Source organism: Zingiber officinale, chromosome 1B, assembly GCF_018446385.1.
Source record: "Zingiber officinale cultivar Zhangliang chromosome 1B, Zo_v1.1, whole genome shotgun sequence".
In the NCBI taxonomy this organism is placed as follows: Eukaryota; Viridiplantae; Streptophyta; class Magnoliopsida; order Zingiberales; family Zingiberaceae; genus Zingiber; species Zingiber officinale.
In genome coordinates, this window is record NC_055986.1 from 146946113 (window position 1) to 146964999 (window position 18887).

At 35.6% G+C, this 18887-nt stretch overlaps 1 protein-coding gene and 1 pseudogene across 1 annotated transcript; one reads left to right on the top strand and one right to left on the bottom strand.

Moving 5' to 3' along the window:
- The first annotated feature begins 7412 nt into the window (after positions 1-7412).
- On the top strand, positions 7413-10124 carry LOC121984368 (mediator of RNA polymerase II transcription subunit 6-like). The gene is made up of 5 exons (XM_042537270.1): positions 7413-7740; positions 7835-8009; positions 8122-8191; positions 8829-8938; positions 9783-10124. Exons 1-5 carry the CDS (start codon positions 7469-7471, stop codon positions 9927-9929), a joined length of 774 nt encoding a protein of 257 aa, XP_042393204.1. The 5' UTR covers positions 7413-7468; the 3' UTR covers positions 9930-10124.
- Positions 10125-10510: 386 nt separating this feature from the next.
- On the bottom strand, positions 10511-16602 carry LOC121984376 (annotated as a pseudogene).
- Positions 16603-18887: the final 2285 nt, after the last annotated feature.

Below are 18887 nucleotides of genomic sequence, written 5' to 3' on the forward strand. Positions count from 1 at the left end.
ATCCTATTCCTCTAGGAACTTAGTGAAAGGTCTTAAAAGTTATTCACCTGAATCATCATATCTACCATTACCATGATCTACTTTGATGCTTTTGATCCTTCTGTTGAGTTAATTTTCAACTTCAACCTTATAATTTTTAAACATATCCAATGACTAACTTTTCATGAATGAGATATAAGTAGTCATCATATCATGAAAAATTATCTATGAACATTATAAAATATTATGACCATTCCAAACAACTGCAAGAATGACCCACCAATGTTTATATGTACAAGTTCTAAGACACCTAAAGTCATGTTGGCTTAGTTTGTTTCCCTTTTAAATAGTTGACACAAATGTCTAAATCTGTAAAAATCCACGGGGTCTAGAATTTCCTTCAAATCTCTTCATTCTCCATATCTAGAGATATGACCTAATCTCTTGTGTCATAATGTAGCAGAATTTTCATTTGTTAATTTTCTATTTTATCTTGTGTACTTAATTATAGTGTTTCATTAAATGAAACAATAATAACAATCAAGTAAAAATTATCATAATCAAATATAGAATTGGTTCCAATAAATTTTGATTCATGAAACAAACTAAATTTTTTATTTCTAAATGAACAAGAATAACCAAAGTTATTCAAAGTAGAAATAGAAATCAAATTCCGTCTAAAAGATGGTATAATTATAGGGACCCTGAGGTAGTTTGATGTGGTCAACCGAGTTAAGTTAGGTCCTGTGTGTATTTGATGTCTTGTGTCTAAGTGTCCAAGAACTTAGGAGCACATGAAGTCGAGCAAAAGACACAGTTAGTGAAAAGGATGACACTGGAAAGAGTCGACGGGCTCGGTGCATTCGATGGATGAGGTACTGCAGAAGAGTATGCTGGCGGATGAAAGAGGCGCGCGACATTTTCAAAGGACGAAAAGTTGGAGCGGAAACTTGCTCGAGAAGAAAGCCGGAAAAAGAGTTTAGGTGAACCCTATTATAAATGGTCAAAATTACCCAAGTGAACGGAAGATAAACCAGACAGTCAACAAGAAGTTGACTGTCTGGACGCCCGGACAAAGTCCAGGCTCATGGACAAAGTCCAGGCGCCCGGACCAAGTCCAGATGTCATCTTGTTGACTGTCTGGACGCCCAAACAAAGTCCAGGCTCATGGACAAAGTCCAGGCGCCCAGACCAAGTCCAGATGCCCGGACCATTCAAGCGCTTGGACCAAGTCCAGGCGCCCGGACCGTCCAAGCGCTTGGACCAAGTCCAGGCACCCGGACAGTCCGAGCGCTTGGACCGCCCTGGGTAGCCCAGGGCACCTCCTTGACATGCGCTTGTTGAAGGTGTTCCGGGCCCTAGGAGTTATTCCAAGCCCCCGGACCAGATAAGTTTTATCAACACCAACCGTTACGAGCTATTGCAATGTGGATAAAGTTTTATCCATACCCAGACGTCCGGAGCCCTTCTAGGCCCCCAGAGCTGTCATGTCAACAAATGGTCAGATTCAACCAGTAGACTATAAATAGAGCACTGGTCTTAATAGCTCAAGACAACACTTTCTGTACTTTGAACTACATCTTTGTTTTCAAGTTCTGTACTTTCAACGCTTGTAAGAGGCTTCTCCGCCTACGACAAAAGGAGAATTTGATTAGTGCTTTCAATATCTTAGATTAACCACCTCTCCCTTGTAACCAAGTGAAAATCGGTAACATCTTTTAATTTATGCATTTTAGTTTATTCTAATAAAGTGGTTGTCTTAATTAAGCTTAAAGTTTCGAGAAAGGTCTATTTGCTTTTCCAAGGCAATTCATCTCCTCTTGCCGATCGGTCGAGGACCTACAATAATAAATGTTTTGTCAAGATCCAAATAAAAATAAATCTAGTATGTTAGGTAGATTTATAAGATTAGACTTGTTTGTTTGTTTGTTTGTTTGTTTGCATGTTTGTAAGTATGTTTTGTAGGAAAGTTGAAAGAAAGATTGGAGAACATATGAATGCAATCAGATGTAGATGAAAGAAGATCGGAGTGAACCAGACCAAAGCCAGTCTGAACCAGATCAAAATCGGTTCGATTGATCGGATGACCTCGAGCAGCCAAACCCGAGTTCGAGGTCTAGTTTGGGTGACTGATCTTGTTCAATCGATCATAAAGGTTTCGATCTACGGATAAACCTAATAACGACAAGATCACATGGCTAGGTCGTGGAGAATTTGATCATGGGAATCAGGTTTGACCAAGTTTGGTGACCAAACGAGGTTTATAGGTCAACCGGAAGAGTCCTATAAATGAATCTCGAGATTAGAGTGCAAATAATCAATCAAATACTCAAAGCTCTTCAGTTCATTTTGCTCTAAAGGTGGGTCGAAGTTGTGTGATAGGAGACTCCAAGACAAGTTTGAGGCACTCAGGATCTCCAGGGGCGATCAGTGATTTTATGTATTAAGCTCTTCATTATTATTATTATTTCTTATTTATGCTTAATACAAAACTGTAAGGGGTTTCTCCCCCTCTGGAAAAGTTCAAAAAAGAGATAACCTTAGTGGATAGGCGTCTCTTGTACATAGGCCTTGGAGTACTAATTCTAGGGGTGACAACTAAGTAAAGCTCGATGTTGTATTCTTGTCTTTATTGTTTTATATTCTAATGTGTACTAACCCTAACAGAAATGAAAGAATGATAAAAAATGAAGAAGGCGACACACGCTATTCACTCTCCTCTTGTGCATCCTAACAATCCGACATTTTCCATCTCCCTCTTTTCAACCGAGGTACTATTATCCATAAAAGGTGGGGGAGGATTAGTCCTTAACTAAGGTTAAGATCTATGACTCCAAGGGTGTGTTGGTTTAATTTATCATGCATAACGTTGGTTATATGATTACTAGAAAATCAATACATAACTAAGGTTATAGGAAATAAAATATAACCTAATTAATAATATTATTTGGTTTAACCTTTGGAATACACTAACCTCACCATAATCGTCCTTAACAAAAACTCTTCTACCGCCATTGTAGCCATTTGCAAGGCGTCCAGGTCCCCTTAAGAAAGGGCTGACTTTGGCCTAAACTGAAAGGGTCTAAACCCATTGAGCAAATCGTTCCTTTGTAGTTCATCACAATCTGATGCGGTGGCCATGGTGGAAGAGGAGACAAAGATGAGTCTTCGTAGTAATAAATATAAGTAGCCATGGGCGATGAAGGGTGAATATAGATTAAGAGCTCTGGTTGTCAACGATGCTCTTCGAAGAAGAGTGGACTGGATGAGTGACCATAACACGAGGGTATTTTTTTTATCCAAAAGGGAAAAAATTAGAGGATAATTTTGATTTTTTTTTTTATTAACCCTGGAATTACATAAAATCTCACACTTTCAAAGTAATCACATTTCGGATTACATCCTCCATTTGTTGACTTGGCCGACATGCTCAATGATTTGGGAATCGCTCATTACTTGAATCAAACATAATTAAATAATATAACCTTAAGTAGATAACTAAGGTTATCAACAATAACCTTTACCCAAATATGGCCCAAGGCTATTAAGAAATTTTCTTTCCATGATTTTAAAATTAGAGTCATTGGAATGAAATTGATATTGACAGGTATATTAGCAAGATTATTGACAGCTGAAAAGAATAACAAACATATATACTATTATAAGCCTTAAATAAGAATGATAAAAGTACATTCAAATAAAGATATTGGATAGTCCATTAATACTAGACATTGCTTACGCGTGTTGTATGTGTAATATAATGTATGAATATGTATGAATTAGTGCCCAGATTTATAAATTGGCCAAGAAAGATATACTTTCTAATGTCGTCGGCCTAAGGTATTTATAAAAGTTTCTCTGCTCACGGCGTTGCCAATCCTAAGATGTAAGACTAAAGAAAACTATGACAATGTATATTTTTTATATAAAAATAACTAGAGAAAATTACTAATAAACCTTAAAAATTTTTTCAGCGTGAAAAGAAAAAAAAGATATTAACGTAATTTAATTCTTGCCTTCATCAAAATTAGTTATTAAAGAGTCCATATTCTTAATTAAATAGTAAGTTTTATATAAAAAATAACCAGAGAAAATTACTAATAAATCTTAAAATTATTTTTAGTGTAAAAAAATAAAGGATATTAACGTAATTTAATTTTGAGCTTTACCAAAATTAGTTATCAAAGGGTCATTCTTAATTAGATAGTAATATTTTATTTTTGAATAAAATATTAACTGAGTGATGTTTTAGTGTATTTGATTCAAGTTATCATGTTATGTGATTACTATATGAATAAAATATAATCTAATATTGTTTAGTTTAACTCTTGAAATACTCATTTTGATATAAAAAAAAATAGAAGAAAAAATTGGAAAAGTTTTTTTATTAACTCCAAATTAAAATTACCTAAAACCTCACATTTCCAAAATGATATATTTGAGGTTATATCCCCTATTTATTAACATAGTGAGTATGCTCCATTATGTAAGAAACATTATCAAATAAAATTAAATAGCATAACCTTAGATAAATAATCAAAATTACTAACAATAAACTTCAACCAAATATATCCTTAAAAAAAACATGTCAAACAATAAATCTTCCTCTGATTTATTGTTCACATGAAAACTAAATAATTGTCATTCATTTATTATCACAAGTGTATTTGCAATTCTAGTAAATATTAACTTTCTTATAGGTAGGTTAAATACTTATATTTTAAATAAATTAATTTCTACAAGAGGGATCACTTTGGTGGTATATTGCTTCAGTTAAGTTATCTCAAAATATATATATATGAACATACGGTATTCAAATTTAAAATTATATCAGAATTTTCTTTAATTAGTCAAATTTTCAGTAGTCGACTACGGAATTCACCTTCAGTCCTTTGATATATGGACAATCAGCTGCAGTTGTTGTGCACAGTTCGTCCACAATAGTTGAGTAAGCCAGTTGAATGGAAAGTCTACCGTGCACGGTTCGTGTATATGATCAGCCAGTTGAGTAGGTCAACCAATTGATAAATTTACTATGCACTGTTTATACAGATCAATCAAGTGTATCAGTCGATTGAAAAATCTACTATATTCATGTACGCTAGTCGACTGTACCTAATACATGGATTGATCCTGATGAATCGTGACTATGGTTACATGCATTTGGTGTTTTCCTTCACGGTTTGCAATTAATTTTACATATCCAATCAAAATTGGCAGTTGCAAACTAATTTTTACAAGTCCAAAAATAAAAATAAGATAATGTAATCAATGAATTTTTTATTAGGAAAGACAATACAAAATTATCAATGGATTAAAAAATGGCTAAATTTTCTTTTGATTTTTTAAAACCTTTTAAATGATAAAACCCCCTAGAAATCAAATTGTGGAGTAATTAAGAAACTAATAATGCAATAAAATCTTCAAAACAAAATAGATTATGCATAATAATCGAATATGATTGCTCTGATGATCTAAATATACTTTTTAATGATTAACACGGAGACTCTCATACCACTTGTTAATTAGAATAAGAATAAAATAATATTTTAATGAAAATCATTGGATATAAAACTCTAGATCTTTTGTGTTTATTAATCAATAATTATGTGAAAGTGCACCTAAATCCATAACACTTAATAACCTTTTAGAGTCATGCGATCGATCTTCGAGATCAACATGATTCCCTTAAGAGGTTCTTTCGGTGTTCTCTCTCACAATGAAATTCAAAATATAATAGATAACAACTTGTGTAATTCGGAAATCATAATTAACCTCTTATTTATAGAGATAACCTATCTATTATCCTTTCATATTTTTTCTATTTTGGCTCATCATGAAAATAGAAATCACTCATTTGACTAAGTTTGGTTAGGAGTAATATAATTAAGCTGGTAATAAATTTTATAATGTGATTATATTAACACATTTAGTAATGTAATGTATGTAATCTTTGATTACAAGGGTGATTATATTTTTTTATTTGGTGTCCAATATTTTTTATAAGGAATGTAATTCATATTATTATAAAATTACAAAAATATCTTGAGACTTCTACCAGAGGTCGCCACCGTACCTCTATCGGAGGTAGTGGTCGGCGGTCGTGGCCGACGGTGGTGCTCGGAGGTGGTCGACGGCGGCTGGCAGGTGACCAACGATGGCGACCGGCCAACTACCGGTGGCAACGGCTGCGACTGGCGGACGACCAGCGACCGACAGCGGAATGGACCGTCGATGATCGGTTGATGCCGAAAATGAACTAGGGGTATATTTGACATTTAAATTTTAGTTAAATGATGACTTCGTAATGTAATCAGATTACATGATGTTTACTTTGTAATCCAAATTACAAAACTTCATTACCTTTTGTAATTCAGATTACATTACATTATAACTTTAAAACTGTACCAAATAAAATAATTAATTTTATAATATAATCTTGATTACATTATAAGAGCATCTACATCAACTACTCTATCTAAAGATTTTATCCTAAATTTTGGATAGGATAATTAAAAATCGTCTGCATCAGTTACCCTATCCATTCCCTAAATTTAGATTTGATGAATAGTGATTCTCTAAATTTAGATAATGAAACCTCTATTCTAAAAATAAAATAATATTTCTTTTAAATCTCTCTTTCCACTCAGTCTTTTCAATCTCTCTCCTTCCGCTCATTCCATAAATATAATAATAATAAATAAAAGAAAGAGAAGAAAATAATAAAAAAAATTAAGGATGATGAAAATTTTAGGATATTTGATGTAGTATATAGTGAAAAATAATTATCTAAATTTAATAGAGTGTGTTATTTATTTTAAATTTTAGATATAGTAATAAGAAAATTAATATGGATGCTCTAAGGAGGATTACATTCGTAACCAAAATGTTTACATATACTATATACTCTATGAGATATATTAAAATTTAAATACTTAAAACTTTAATTCATCACTTTAATTGGATTTAACCATGATAATCTCCCATATATAATTATACGTTATATTAAGGATCCAACGTATATATTTTTATGTATAGTAAGTAAAAAAAATGGACGGCCCGATCTCACACCTCGGCTATCAAATAAATCTACAAAGCACAGTTAAGTCCTGACGTGACATGCAACGTCATTGGTTGTTCGAACTCGTCATAAGATTTAAACCCTCGTTATATAAAAATCGCCCTTACCGTTCAGTCGGCGTTTACCACTGCGCCATCCCAATCCCATGGGACACGCATGTATAATCTGTTAAGACCCATACAAGTCTTGAGATGGAAGAATCCGGATAGGGAGGAGTCTGACGGGCTTGAGGAAGTAATCGACGAAGATTTGACTAAGGAGGGCTGCTAGTGTAAAATAGGCCGTTAAGAAGGCCGGTTTATTGGGCAGGGGCAGAATTGGTTTTAGTGGTCCGGATCCTCACCCGTTTTATTAGGCTGAAGGGTTCGAATCGATCGTACTCGTCGCGTGGGACAAGAGGAGGTGGCCATGGCAGCGACGCCGCTCCCTCCGGCGATGCAAGGAGGTCCTCCGCAGGAAGTGGGGAACCCCGGCGTCGTCGCTTCTGACGGGATGCCGCAGCCTCCGGGGACCGACATGACCGGGATATGCTTCCGCGACCAACTCTGGCTCAATACTTACCCCCTCGACCGCAACCTCGTCTTCGACTACTTCGCCCTCTCTCCCTTCTACGACTGGTCCTGTAACAACGAGCAGCTGCGGTCTCGGTCCATTCACCCGCTCGACCTCTCCCATCTCTCGTTAGATGAGATCCCCTTCGGCTTCGTCTGTTTCCTTTTCTTTGACCTAAAGGTCTCGCCTTTGAGCTGATTGTCTGTATTTGTGTGCGATCAGGAAGATGACGGGGACGGAGTACGCGCTGAGCGAGGTGATGGAGCCGCACCTGTTCGTGATCCGGAAGCAGAAGAGAGACGGGCCGGAGAAGGTCACCCCCATGCTCACCTACTACATCCTCGACGGATCCATCTACCAGGCGCCGCAGCTTGCTAGTGTCTTCGCGTCACGGATTGTGGGTTCTTTTCTTTTCTTTTCTTATCTTTTTGCCCTTTTTACCTTCTTCGAAGTTGCTGGAGCTGCTTGGCCGATGGCATATTAGTCTCAAATTCACGTTCTTGCTTCAGGGAAGGGCGCTGTATCATATATCGAAGGCCTTCAATACCGCAGCCTCGAAATTGGAGAAAATTGGTTATGGTATTTGGCTGCTTAACTACGTTTGCTACTCGTTTATGAAATTGTAATCATAGATAACTTTATCTACTCTAGCTACAACTACAGGAGCTATTTGAAACCTTAGCTACATATAGGATTGGATATGGTATTTGGCCGAGTACCTATTCGTTCTATTGAAACCCTGGATACAACTACAAGAACTATTACATTTTGAATATTACCTACAAGCTCTGCTTGCATTTTGTAACACCTTAACTATGAGTGTGCCATTTACAAGCAACTAAAACCATTGAATTGAGTTACATGCTACAGCATACCCACTTGCAATTTGAGGCCTTGCCCACTATTTTACACTAAGCTTTTATATATTTGAACTTTTCAGTCAATTATGTTCTTGTTATACTATAAGAAATATCTTATTAGTCTCCTTCCTGCTCTATGTTTTTTTTTTTAAATAAAATAAAAAATGTTTTTATATAGTCATTATCTAACATGTTTGTTATAGTAAGAAACACAAACCTGCTATTCTTCTAGGTTTTATGACTTCAACTTTCTGAAGCTTCATAAATGTGATGCATAAAATTGTTACTCAAAAGGTGTTTAGTGATGATTGCATGTTTATTTCCATGGGAAGCTATCATTTGTATTTGCCTTACAGCTGATGCTGAAAACGAAGAGCCCAACTCAGAATCAATTAATGGAAAGGAGGCAATTGACCTCAAGGAACTGAAACGAGTTGATCATATTCTTGCCACCTTGCAGCGCAAGGTAATTTATCTTATTATGGATAACATAAATATTCTCATACGAAAAACAAAAGAAATGAATTTTGGATCTGAGAACTCACACCATAGGATAATTGTTAACATTGGAGAAAATACATAGCATTTGGATAAGATAGGATTTATTTATAAGTTCTTTTAACAATGTTCAGAAAACATTCTGAATGTTTGTCGAGCTCAAGGGTAAATTTTCTTCCTACATTTGAATTGTTAATGTTGGGAAGTTTGACTTACGGCATAACCCTAAATAATGTAGCTCAAATGAAAACTTAGTGGGATACCAACCTTTCTTTGCATAATTGGCATGTAGACAAATAACAAAAACAACTTGTTTACTTGGGTAGATGAAAAAAAAAGAGCTGGGAAAAGGAGCTGTAAAAAAAAAAAGTTCCCTCCCCCTCACTTCTCTCCGATTCATACATCCAAGCAAACAAACCAAAGAATGTGTTTTATAATTATGTAAGCCTTGCAACAACTAAAACAAGAACAATCCATGTCTTGTGTACTTGACACGTGGGTATTTATTTCCATTGGGTTCAATTTGCCCCTCGCAAACAGTGAATGCTAGGAACTGCATGAGAATTCCTATGTTTAACTTTCCTTTACAATTATAATGCTTATGGTTTCTAGCATGAAGTTACATTTCCTCGAAGTTAATTTGATGCGATATAGTAGTTGTACCTTATCCCCTCCAAAAGGAATAGTGGTTTTTCTCCATGTCTTGGGTTTCATGGGGCCTCTTTCCATCTAAGCATATTTCTGCCCTAGCTTTGCTTTAAATATTTTGTTTTACGTCAAAGGTAATATCTTCGAATTCTTGGATAATGCAGCTGCCCCCAGCTCCTCCACCACCGCCATTCCCTGAGGGGTATGCTCCATCGGAGATGGAGAAAGACTTGGAGAAACGAGCTTCAGAGCAGCCAACATCTGTTGACCCAATAATTGACCAAGGTCCTGCGAAAAGAACTAAATTTTGAGGAGCATTATATTGCAGTTTCAATTGATGTATTATCATTATAGATTTATTTATGAATTTGAAACAACATCGTGATGGATGTCCCAAGTTATCATTTGTTCCAGACCACAAGTGGCGGCCATTTCTTGTCATGTATTTCCCATGATGTAAAATTCTTTTCACCTATAGATTAAGAAATAGTATCTTACCTGATCAATGAGAGTTAATTGATTACATTCATCTTAAACATTTTTCACTGTTCATCCCCAGATTATGTGAAGTGAGGTAAATCATGGGTCATTTTATTATCGACCGTTAGCAAGTGATTAGAAGATGATTTTTTTTTTTTGAAAGCATGTCTGTCAAGAATTGATCTATGCCCCCAAGTATTAGATCCCATTCAAGATTCTTCCCATAAAGGGTTGTAAAAAAACTTAACCAAGCTCGACTTTGTTGAGGTCCAGTGTTTCATCTCATTTCTATTCCATTCTAATATCAAATAATTACAAAATGAACTCATTCTGAGTTTGTTCATGAATATTTCAAACTTTATTATTCATGGTGAAATATTAGGCAATAGCTTAACCTCATTGCCATAATGAATTGCAAGTTAAAAATTTTGCTCCTTTTCCATTTCCTTTTCACTGCCCATAATACAACCTAATAATTGTTTTTCCTTACAACCCAAACAGATCAATAAAATGCTTGGGCAGTTCTTTTACCTACTTAATCTTCTTTTCCATAATACACCAAACTTGACCTCATTTAGGTTAATACAGTCGGTTTCTACAGTCCTAAGATTTCTGGTTACATCTCTACATTTATACACTTTCACAATGCCAGACAGGATAGCCTCATCCCCCTTCAAAATACTGGTATGCCACCGTGACATTGAGCATGCTCATGACACATGACCCATCTCCCTTTCCGAAGAACTAGCATCCAATCAATCCAACATTGTCCTGTTCATGATTGCTATTTTGAATGACTGAATTTAGAAACACTTGGGGGGCTATTCGGATTGATGAAGTCTAGATCTCCAGAATTCTCTTCTGTGGTTGTTGAGTCACTTTTGCTCTCGATGCTACAGGAGGAACTCTCGTCGAAAAGAGAAGAACTATCGTTAGAAGAATCAGTTGGAGGCTGAAATCCTTTGTCGACTGAATATGATGGTGGAGAACTGTCATTCTCCCTCTCTACTTGCTGCTGGAGTAAGCCCTCCATATCGTAACCACCAAGCTTTCCCTTGGCTTCCTTGCTCTTAGTCTTCCTTGCTTGTAGTCATTGGCCATTGCTTTCCTTACCGACCTTGGAGCACGCGGCAAGCACCTATTTGAAATTTCATCTTAAGAAAGATTTCCAACAAAAAAAATAAAGGAAATTAAAGAAAGAATATGCAGCTTGAGTGCATATAACATAACTACCTGGCATAAAGAAGTATGTATGGACCTTTTGACAAAACCTTTTTGAGTTCCACAAGTTTTACCTGCTTAAAATTTAGAAATTCGTTAATGCCGGAAAATATTTTTTTGGTAAATCTAAATTAGTCGATGTTCTTAAAATCTCAAAAGTAGTCGAAAATACCTTGCTATCATCAATCTTATACCATTTGCTCTGTGTATCTTTCACATAACAAACATAGTGACCGGAAAAGATTGAATTCCTAACATCTTTATGGACGATCACTGCATACAGCTGATAAACAGGGGACGCATCATCTCCACTCATATAAAGCGCTAAATTGAGATACTCCGGAAACTGAACAGACTTGTTGAGTTTCTCAAATTTACCAGACTATAGAAAGATAAAGACACAGGAAACTGAAGTTACTGTTGAGACAATTCAAAATAAAACAACTAAAGATAAAAAATGCTATGACCATAGTGATCACCTGAAACCGCTTCAATACGATGGTTAAAATGTTGGGAGCCTCCAATATCACCAATCTCTTTCTTGCTTGCTCATATGACTTACATCTGACAAGCGAAGAAAGATGATATAAAATACTTAGTAGACCACAAGAATGGCTTAGCGCTTTGGCCGTAATTATCTTTGGAACTTGAAAAGGTGATAAATGCAAAAACTGTGTACAAGTTTGTGCTCTCATCTCCTATAAAGGAGATATAGGATGAGATCGATGTGTGCGGATAAACAAATCTACCATCTACTATCTTCATTTATTTGACATATCCTCACTTGAAATATCCTTCCGTCAAGATTAACTTGAATTACAGTGACTATAAAGATTTATTTAGCAAAGATGGAAGGGTAACTCCATTATATTTAAAGGTATCTCAGTCAGTCAGTATTCTTTGAAAGAATTGTAGTTAGATTCAGATCATCCGAACTAATCCTGGATTAAACAATAAATTACCAACCTGTTGCACTCATACTTGTTCTCCCCGTCTAAAATTTCAGGAGATGTAAAATGATGAAGTGCTTCATCAAGGGTAGCAATGTCTCCATGTATCTCCACAGTCAAGTCCATCATTCTTTCACAACGTTTTGATTTGACCTTACACTTATTGCACCTTATCTGCACTCAGAATATTGAACATTTACCCTTTTGCAAAGTTGCTAAACAGCAAGATTTGGCATCTAGTAAACTCATCAGTTTTAGATTAACAAGATCTATAAACAAATTACCTTAGACATCAAGTAGCCACCAAAAGTTTGTTGTACGAGTGTTGTTTCCTCTGCTAACATGCCTTCTGGCTTTGCTCTGGCTTCTTTTAAGCATTCAGATTGCATAACATCAACTGCATACCTGCCAAAATATATAAATAAAGATAACTCTATTAAATGCAATGAATTTATGAGAAAGAAGACATTTTTATATAGTTCCCAAACAATCTTTGCATGTCTCAATCATCACTAAATGTTTTATATGACTTTCTAATAAGGACTACTTTGCATTTTGCAAGAATGATTGTTAGGAAACTACTTTGCAAGGTTGATAATGCCACTGAATGTTTACATAACTCTCTAAATAGAGCTAATTTGCAAGAGTCAGCAAAGCCAAACTTCATGTAGAAACTAATCTGAAAGTACAAAAGTAGCTTGGGGGATAACAAGACAGTAATGTTTAACCTCAAATGTGCATGCAGCATTGTCTTTCGCAATACTGTCATGAGCAGGAAAGAAATGTCTGGTGCAAATAGCTAAATGGAATGAGCAAAATATGTAGTGCATGAGTTCTTAATGCTTACTACGGATGATATAATCTAACTCCAATTTGTAACAGGATCTCCCTATCATCATTTTCTTTTATACCATAAAACAAAAGCAAGATATGAGGTAGCACACAAGAAAAGAAATCAATAAAATATTATTTGAAAAACCATGACTTATGACCCGATGATGATTTCTCATCTAACTAGGTCTTCAAGCATTCAAGAAAATGTACCACCACAAACAATACAAAAATATTATGCAAAAACAGATTATAAGATAATCAATATATTAGCTTCAATATGATGACAATAATATATGACAAGAATCTGGACAAGAAAAGTAACTTCAGATGCAAAACTGACCTCAAAAATTCATGGGCATCTTGTTGCTTCCCATGAGTAAAGTTACTTCCAATCTTGTGTAAATGGGAGAGTACCCCTAGTGGGGATAAAGGTGATTCACTTTGCTTCGTGTGCATCACGAGTCTCTCAAGTTCACATGTAAAGCACCACTCTTTCTTTGGACCTAGTCGTGGTGGCACATATTTTATTAATTTTTTTATGTATTTAATAAAAGTAAAAGAAAAAACAACTCAAGTAGCCATTGACCATACATTTCATGGAATGAAGACCATTGAGAAGATATGTTGACAATGGCCGAGTAAATGCCAAACACTGGAGAACAACATTAGCATAACAGCTGCAATATAAATATGGACATGCTGAAGTGAGTTAACAACAACAACCAGAGTCCCAACCATATTAAAACCAGTTGTTGATAGAACATATACTTGGGTGCCATTGGGTGTATCATGAGTAAATGATAATATGAAGGGAAAAAAAGGTTAAGATGATATGGATATCAAAAAACCAAAAATTATGTAGTTAGACAGTAATTAACTAACTAGTTGAAGGTGTGGGTGGATAGGAGGAGACTAAACAAAACTCTATTTAACTTAACTAAAAGGGATTTGACACAACTTTAGCTAGCTTGCATCCAGCATCTTTGACGAATATTTGCTGTGCAAGGACAATATTAAATAGAAACATTAGGACATGTCAATTTGCCGTGCCCTTGCCACATGGTGACATGCAAGCTTACTACAATTTCACTTGCCTAGACCTTGCTTGAGCCATAAAGAATTAGAAGCAGAAGAAGGAAGATCGAAGAACTAAGAGAAACAAACTAGCACATGGAAAATCATTAATTGACAAATCACACAGAACAGAATTTTCTTACCTGTTGCCATTGTTGGTAAGACCACAAGGATGCAACTGAATCTTGCCAGGGTTGTAGAGTTTGATGAAAAGATGATATGGGAAAAGCATCTGTAATAATAAGATAAATCAAGAGGGACATAACTAGGGTAAAGAAAACATTAGAACCACAACAGATTTGAAATCTGGCACACCCATAAACACTCGTCTGAATATACTTTATAAATTCAAGTGATAGGACAGGACAACTTACCAATTCGGAAGGGTAATTCCTCGAAGTTTTATAAGGCATAGGCTGTTTAAGAACTATCTTTGCAGCAGTTGGCAGACCATTTGAGGTAGCACCAGAAGCATCGTCTGATCTAATTAATCGTCTAACAGCACTGCCTCTTGCTAAGGATTCACAGGAAGTGGTAGTCTGACCACCACTGTTATCTAATAGTTCTTTAGAAGAAGATGCTAAGGATCTCAATGTGTTGGACTTGAGTGACTGTTCTTTGATTGCTGCCCCATTAGTGGGAGGATCTGATGTCTCTATGTTTGAGGCTGGAACCTCATTGTGCTGTGTCTGAGATTTAACCTCTAATAAAATAGAGGCAGCTGGTTCTGAGGACTTTGTCGGCACTGACACTGCATTTCCTATAGCAGCAAAAGAATTAGATGATCTAACTGGTTCTCCAGGAGAAACTTTTGGGGAACTAGGAGATGCAACATTCATAGCATTGCCAGTAGTTGATAACAGATCAGAAGCAAATGCAAAAGTCCCGGAAGTTTTGGATTCCATTAAGTATATCTCAGCAGCTATTGCTCTAGCAGCAGATATTGGAATTCTATTGCCTGAGTTTGAAGTCTCCTCCTCTGTCTGGGATTCTGTCTTTGAGGGAAGAGCATAAAGAGAATTTGTCACTTTTAAACTTGATTGGCTAATCGCCATAGAATGATTCACCTCTGTTTCAAACGTAGATGGCTTCTCCATTAAGGAAGGATTTGATCTAGCAAGCTCAGGAATCAATGAGGCAGGAGGATTTGCATTGTAAGCATCAGGTCCAGTTTTGGGGTTAGTAGTAAGAATATCAGAAGATGAAGTCTCTCCTAACTTAGGATCGAGTTCTCCAGGCTTGTTGGCTTCCCTGAAAGCATTAGGGGATGCCGATTTGAGTGCAGAAGACCTCCTTGGATTCTCAACTGCCGTGGCACTTAATCCTTCATTAGGCGCTAAACTCTTCTCCAATAAATCAGGCTCTTCGGATTGCATTCTCTCCGAATCATTAACCTTCATCAGGCCGCACTTGCTACCATTGATCATTGGAGAACGGCATTCATCTCTGTGGCCTCGTCTCCAATGAATAATTTGACATTTTCCAGAGCTATAATGAAAAAGAAAAGAAAGTGAATTTTTCATCGGATAAACAAAGAAGAGAACAATATATATTATATATAGATATTGTAGATGCAGAGTCGAGATGACATAAGTCGAAATCTTTAGAAACTGTGTCCAATAAAAGACCGTGTAATGATGTAAGAACTCCATAACGAACGGCGATAACGAAACAACTTCAACCAAGAGAACAGAGCATTTTCCAGGGCAATTGCGGGTTTCGAATTGGAAACTTATAACAACGGGGAAAACCCTAGATGAAGCAATTCAAAAATGGAGACAGAAGCCTGCTATCACCCCCAAAAGATACAGCACTTGGAGAAATACTTGAAATTAAGAGGAGGAAAAAGGGGAAAGAATTCGCATGCGCCTACCAGTATCTGACAGCCTTGCATTGTCCGCACCTCGCCATTGCAGGATTGAAGCACAAGAGGCATTCCGTCAGCCGCACCGAGGTGTCTTTTTCCACACACAAAGCCGCAGCCGAAGCCGACACGTAGGCTTTCATTGCCTCCGCCTCCTCCCGGATAGACTCCTGCGCAGCGAGGAAAGCCAACCGACGGACCTCTTCCTGCCTCGCCGTGGCCAGCCGCCATCTCCACCGTACCACGAAGGCGAACACGGGAGCGATGAGGAAGACGAACAGCGGCGCCCATGAACGCCTTAGGTCTTCTTCCGGAGGCATTCTCCGACCGTCTAAATCGGAAAGTCAGCTCCTTTCTCAGACCGACTCCGCCCCGCCGGATGGCACATATGTCCACCGCGCCGGCCACTCCGCAAGGAGAGAACTGGCTCCTCCACCGCGGAGATGTTCAACCCACTACCTCGTTCCTCATGTACGCTTCTAGTGCAGCGCCAGATCCTTCGCCGGCGCCGCCGCCACAGATGGAAACAAGAGAACGAGGGAGAAAGTACAAAGCCGCACAACTGGCGGTGTTTAATGGCGATAAAATAATCAATACGGACGAAAAATGGCAGGCAAAACATTGTGGTGACCTTCAAGAACTCGCAGCTTATCCTGCTCGATCACTCTTATTTTTCCTATTAATTTTCCACCACTCTCATCTGAAATTAATCATTTTGACCCAAAATTATCTCAACCTCTTCCTAAATGCTCCAAATTTATCTAAAATTTCCGACATATTACAATAAAAATCAAATTAAAAAAATTTTAAAAACTAAATAAAATTAAAAAAGCAAGTCGCGATCACTTTCTTAGATCATGGGTGAGGTGCATATTTTTTTTGGCTATATGCAATTTTTTTTTTTAAAAAAAAATGACAACAACTATTTTATTTCTCAATATTTAATTCTAGATCTTCCGTCCCAGGTGTTCAAAATGATTGTGGATGCGATCAAGAAAAGACAATATCAAAATGACGTCATGGCGATCTTTAGTGTTGTCGTTGACCGATTTCTATTGGCCGGATGGATTTGGTTGCGATCGGAGGTTCAATTCTACGACGACGGCTTTCCAGTCGCGCTATATTCAACTTTACAATAATTTAAATTTGATTTGAATTGTTTCATTGTTCAATGATTCATGTCTTCCAACCGGCTCCAAAAGTCTTTTTTTTTATTTATTAATTATTACAAATTAAAATTTCATTTATCAGATTTATTTTGGCGGGTAATATCTTAATAAAAATTCGATAGATTTTTTTAGTGTAATGTGGTCGGACTTGCATGTAGCAACATGTGTCAAAGGACGCTTCAATACTTGAAATTTAGAGAACATAAAACGGAAAAAAAAAATAAAAGATTATTCATTTAAGGTTATTAATTGATTGTGATAAAAGGTGAATATATTTGTCCCTAGGACCTCTGTCAATTCATCTCAGGGTCAATATGAAGGAAGTAAATCACGAACAACTACTAACCTTTGGAATAATGACTAGCACATAAGAAAACTATTTATCTCGGCTTTGTCGAGATTTAAACTCTAGATCTTATTATGATAATATCTTATGTGCTAGCCACTAGATTCATCCGAGGAGATAAAGATTATCAAATGATATGATGATTTTTGAATGATGATTCATATGTATGACATTACATATTAGTAAAATAAACCTGCAATCTAGAATCATAAAATATCAAAAAAGTAAGATTTTTTTATTTCAGATTAACGAAACTTTTTAATTAAAAATACTTCTACAATTTTTTATAATAAAATTTTTATCTTAAATTATAAAAAGTATATAGGGGGAAGTTAAAAATTTATTAAAAAAATATTTTAAAAAATGTAAATTAAAAAAAAACAAATTAAAAAACAAAAATAAATGTAAAGTTCAGAAAGAGAAAAACCTAAAGTAAAAATAAAAATAAATGTAAAGTTTAAAACAGATAAAAACATAAAGTAAAAAAAAATTGTAAAAAGTGAGAAAAGCTTAAAGTAAAAAAAACAGTGTATAGTTTAAATAGAAAAGGAATATATATATATATATATATATAAAAGTTGGTTTTGTAATTGAGGAAATAATAAAATAATAAAATAGATTATATATTAATATTTTTAAATAAATAAGTTTTGGTTAGGTTGAATTAAATAATATTAAATAATATTTTATTTTTTTATAATTTTAATTATATGACTATTTGCTAATCTTATAATAAAAATTATATATGATAATTTGAATGACTACGTGTATCCGTATCTTCTGAATATACTTAATACTTATATATGGAATATATGGAGGTAAAGTGAGACATCTTACACGAGTAAGAGTGGTAATGGGATGGGTGGAAAGTCATACATCTGAGTAGGACATGTACTTGCAATCAGTCAAGTCTAAATATGACTTGCGATAACAAAGGACCATTCTCAAGTATAATCAGGAGCAAAAGAGATGGGACCACGTGGATAATTAGGAGTAAAAGAGATGGGGGGACTGCTGGAGGACCACGTGGATAATTAGGAGGATAATCGAGTTGAGTCGAATTTTTGAATGTTTGAATTTGATTCGTTTATAATCGAACTAAGCTCGAACTTTATTTAACGAATATATTCATGATTCACGAATTTATTCGAGTTTTTATCAAGCTTAGACGAGCCTGATAAATATAAATTATAAATTTAAATATTTATTAAAAAATAAATTATATATTTAGAGAAAATTATAATATTCTTATTAAAATTTATAATTTTATTCTAATAAATAAATTTAATATATTTATCTATATGTTTTATAAGTATAATGTAAAATCTATA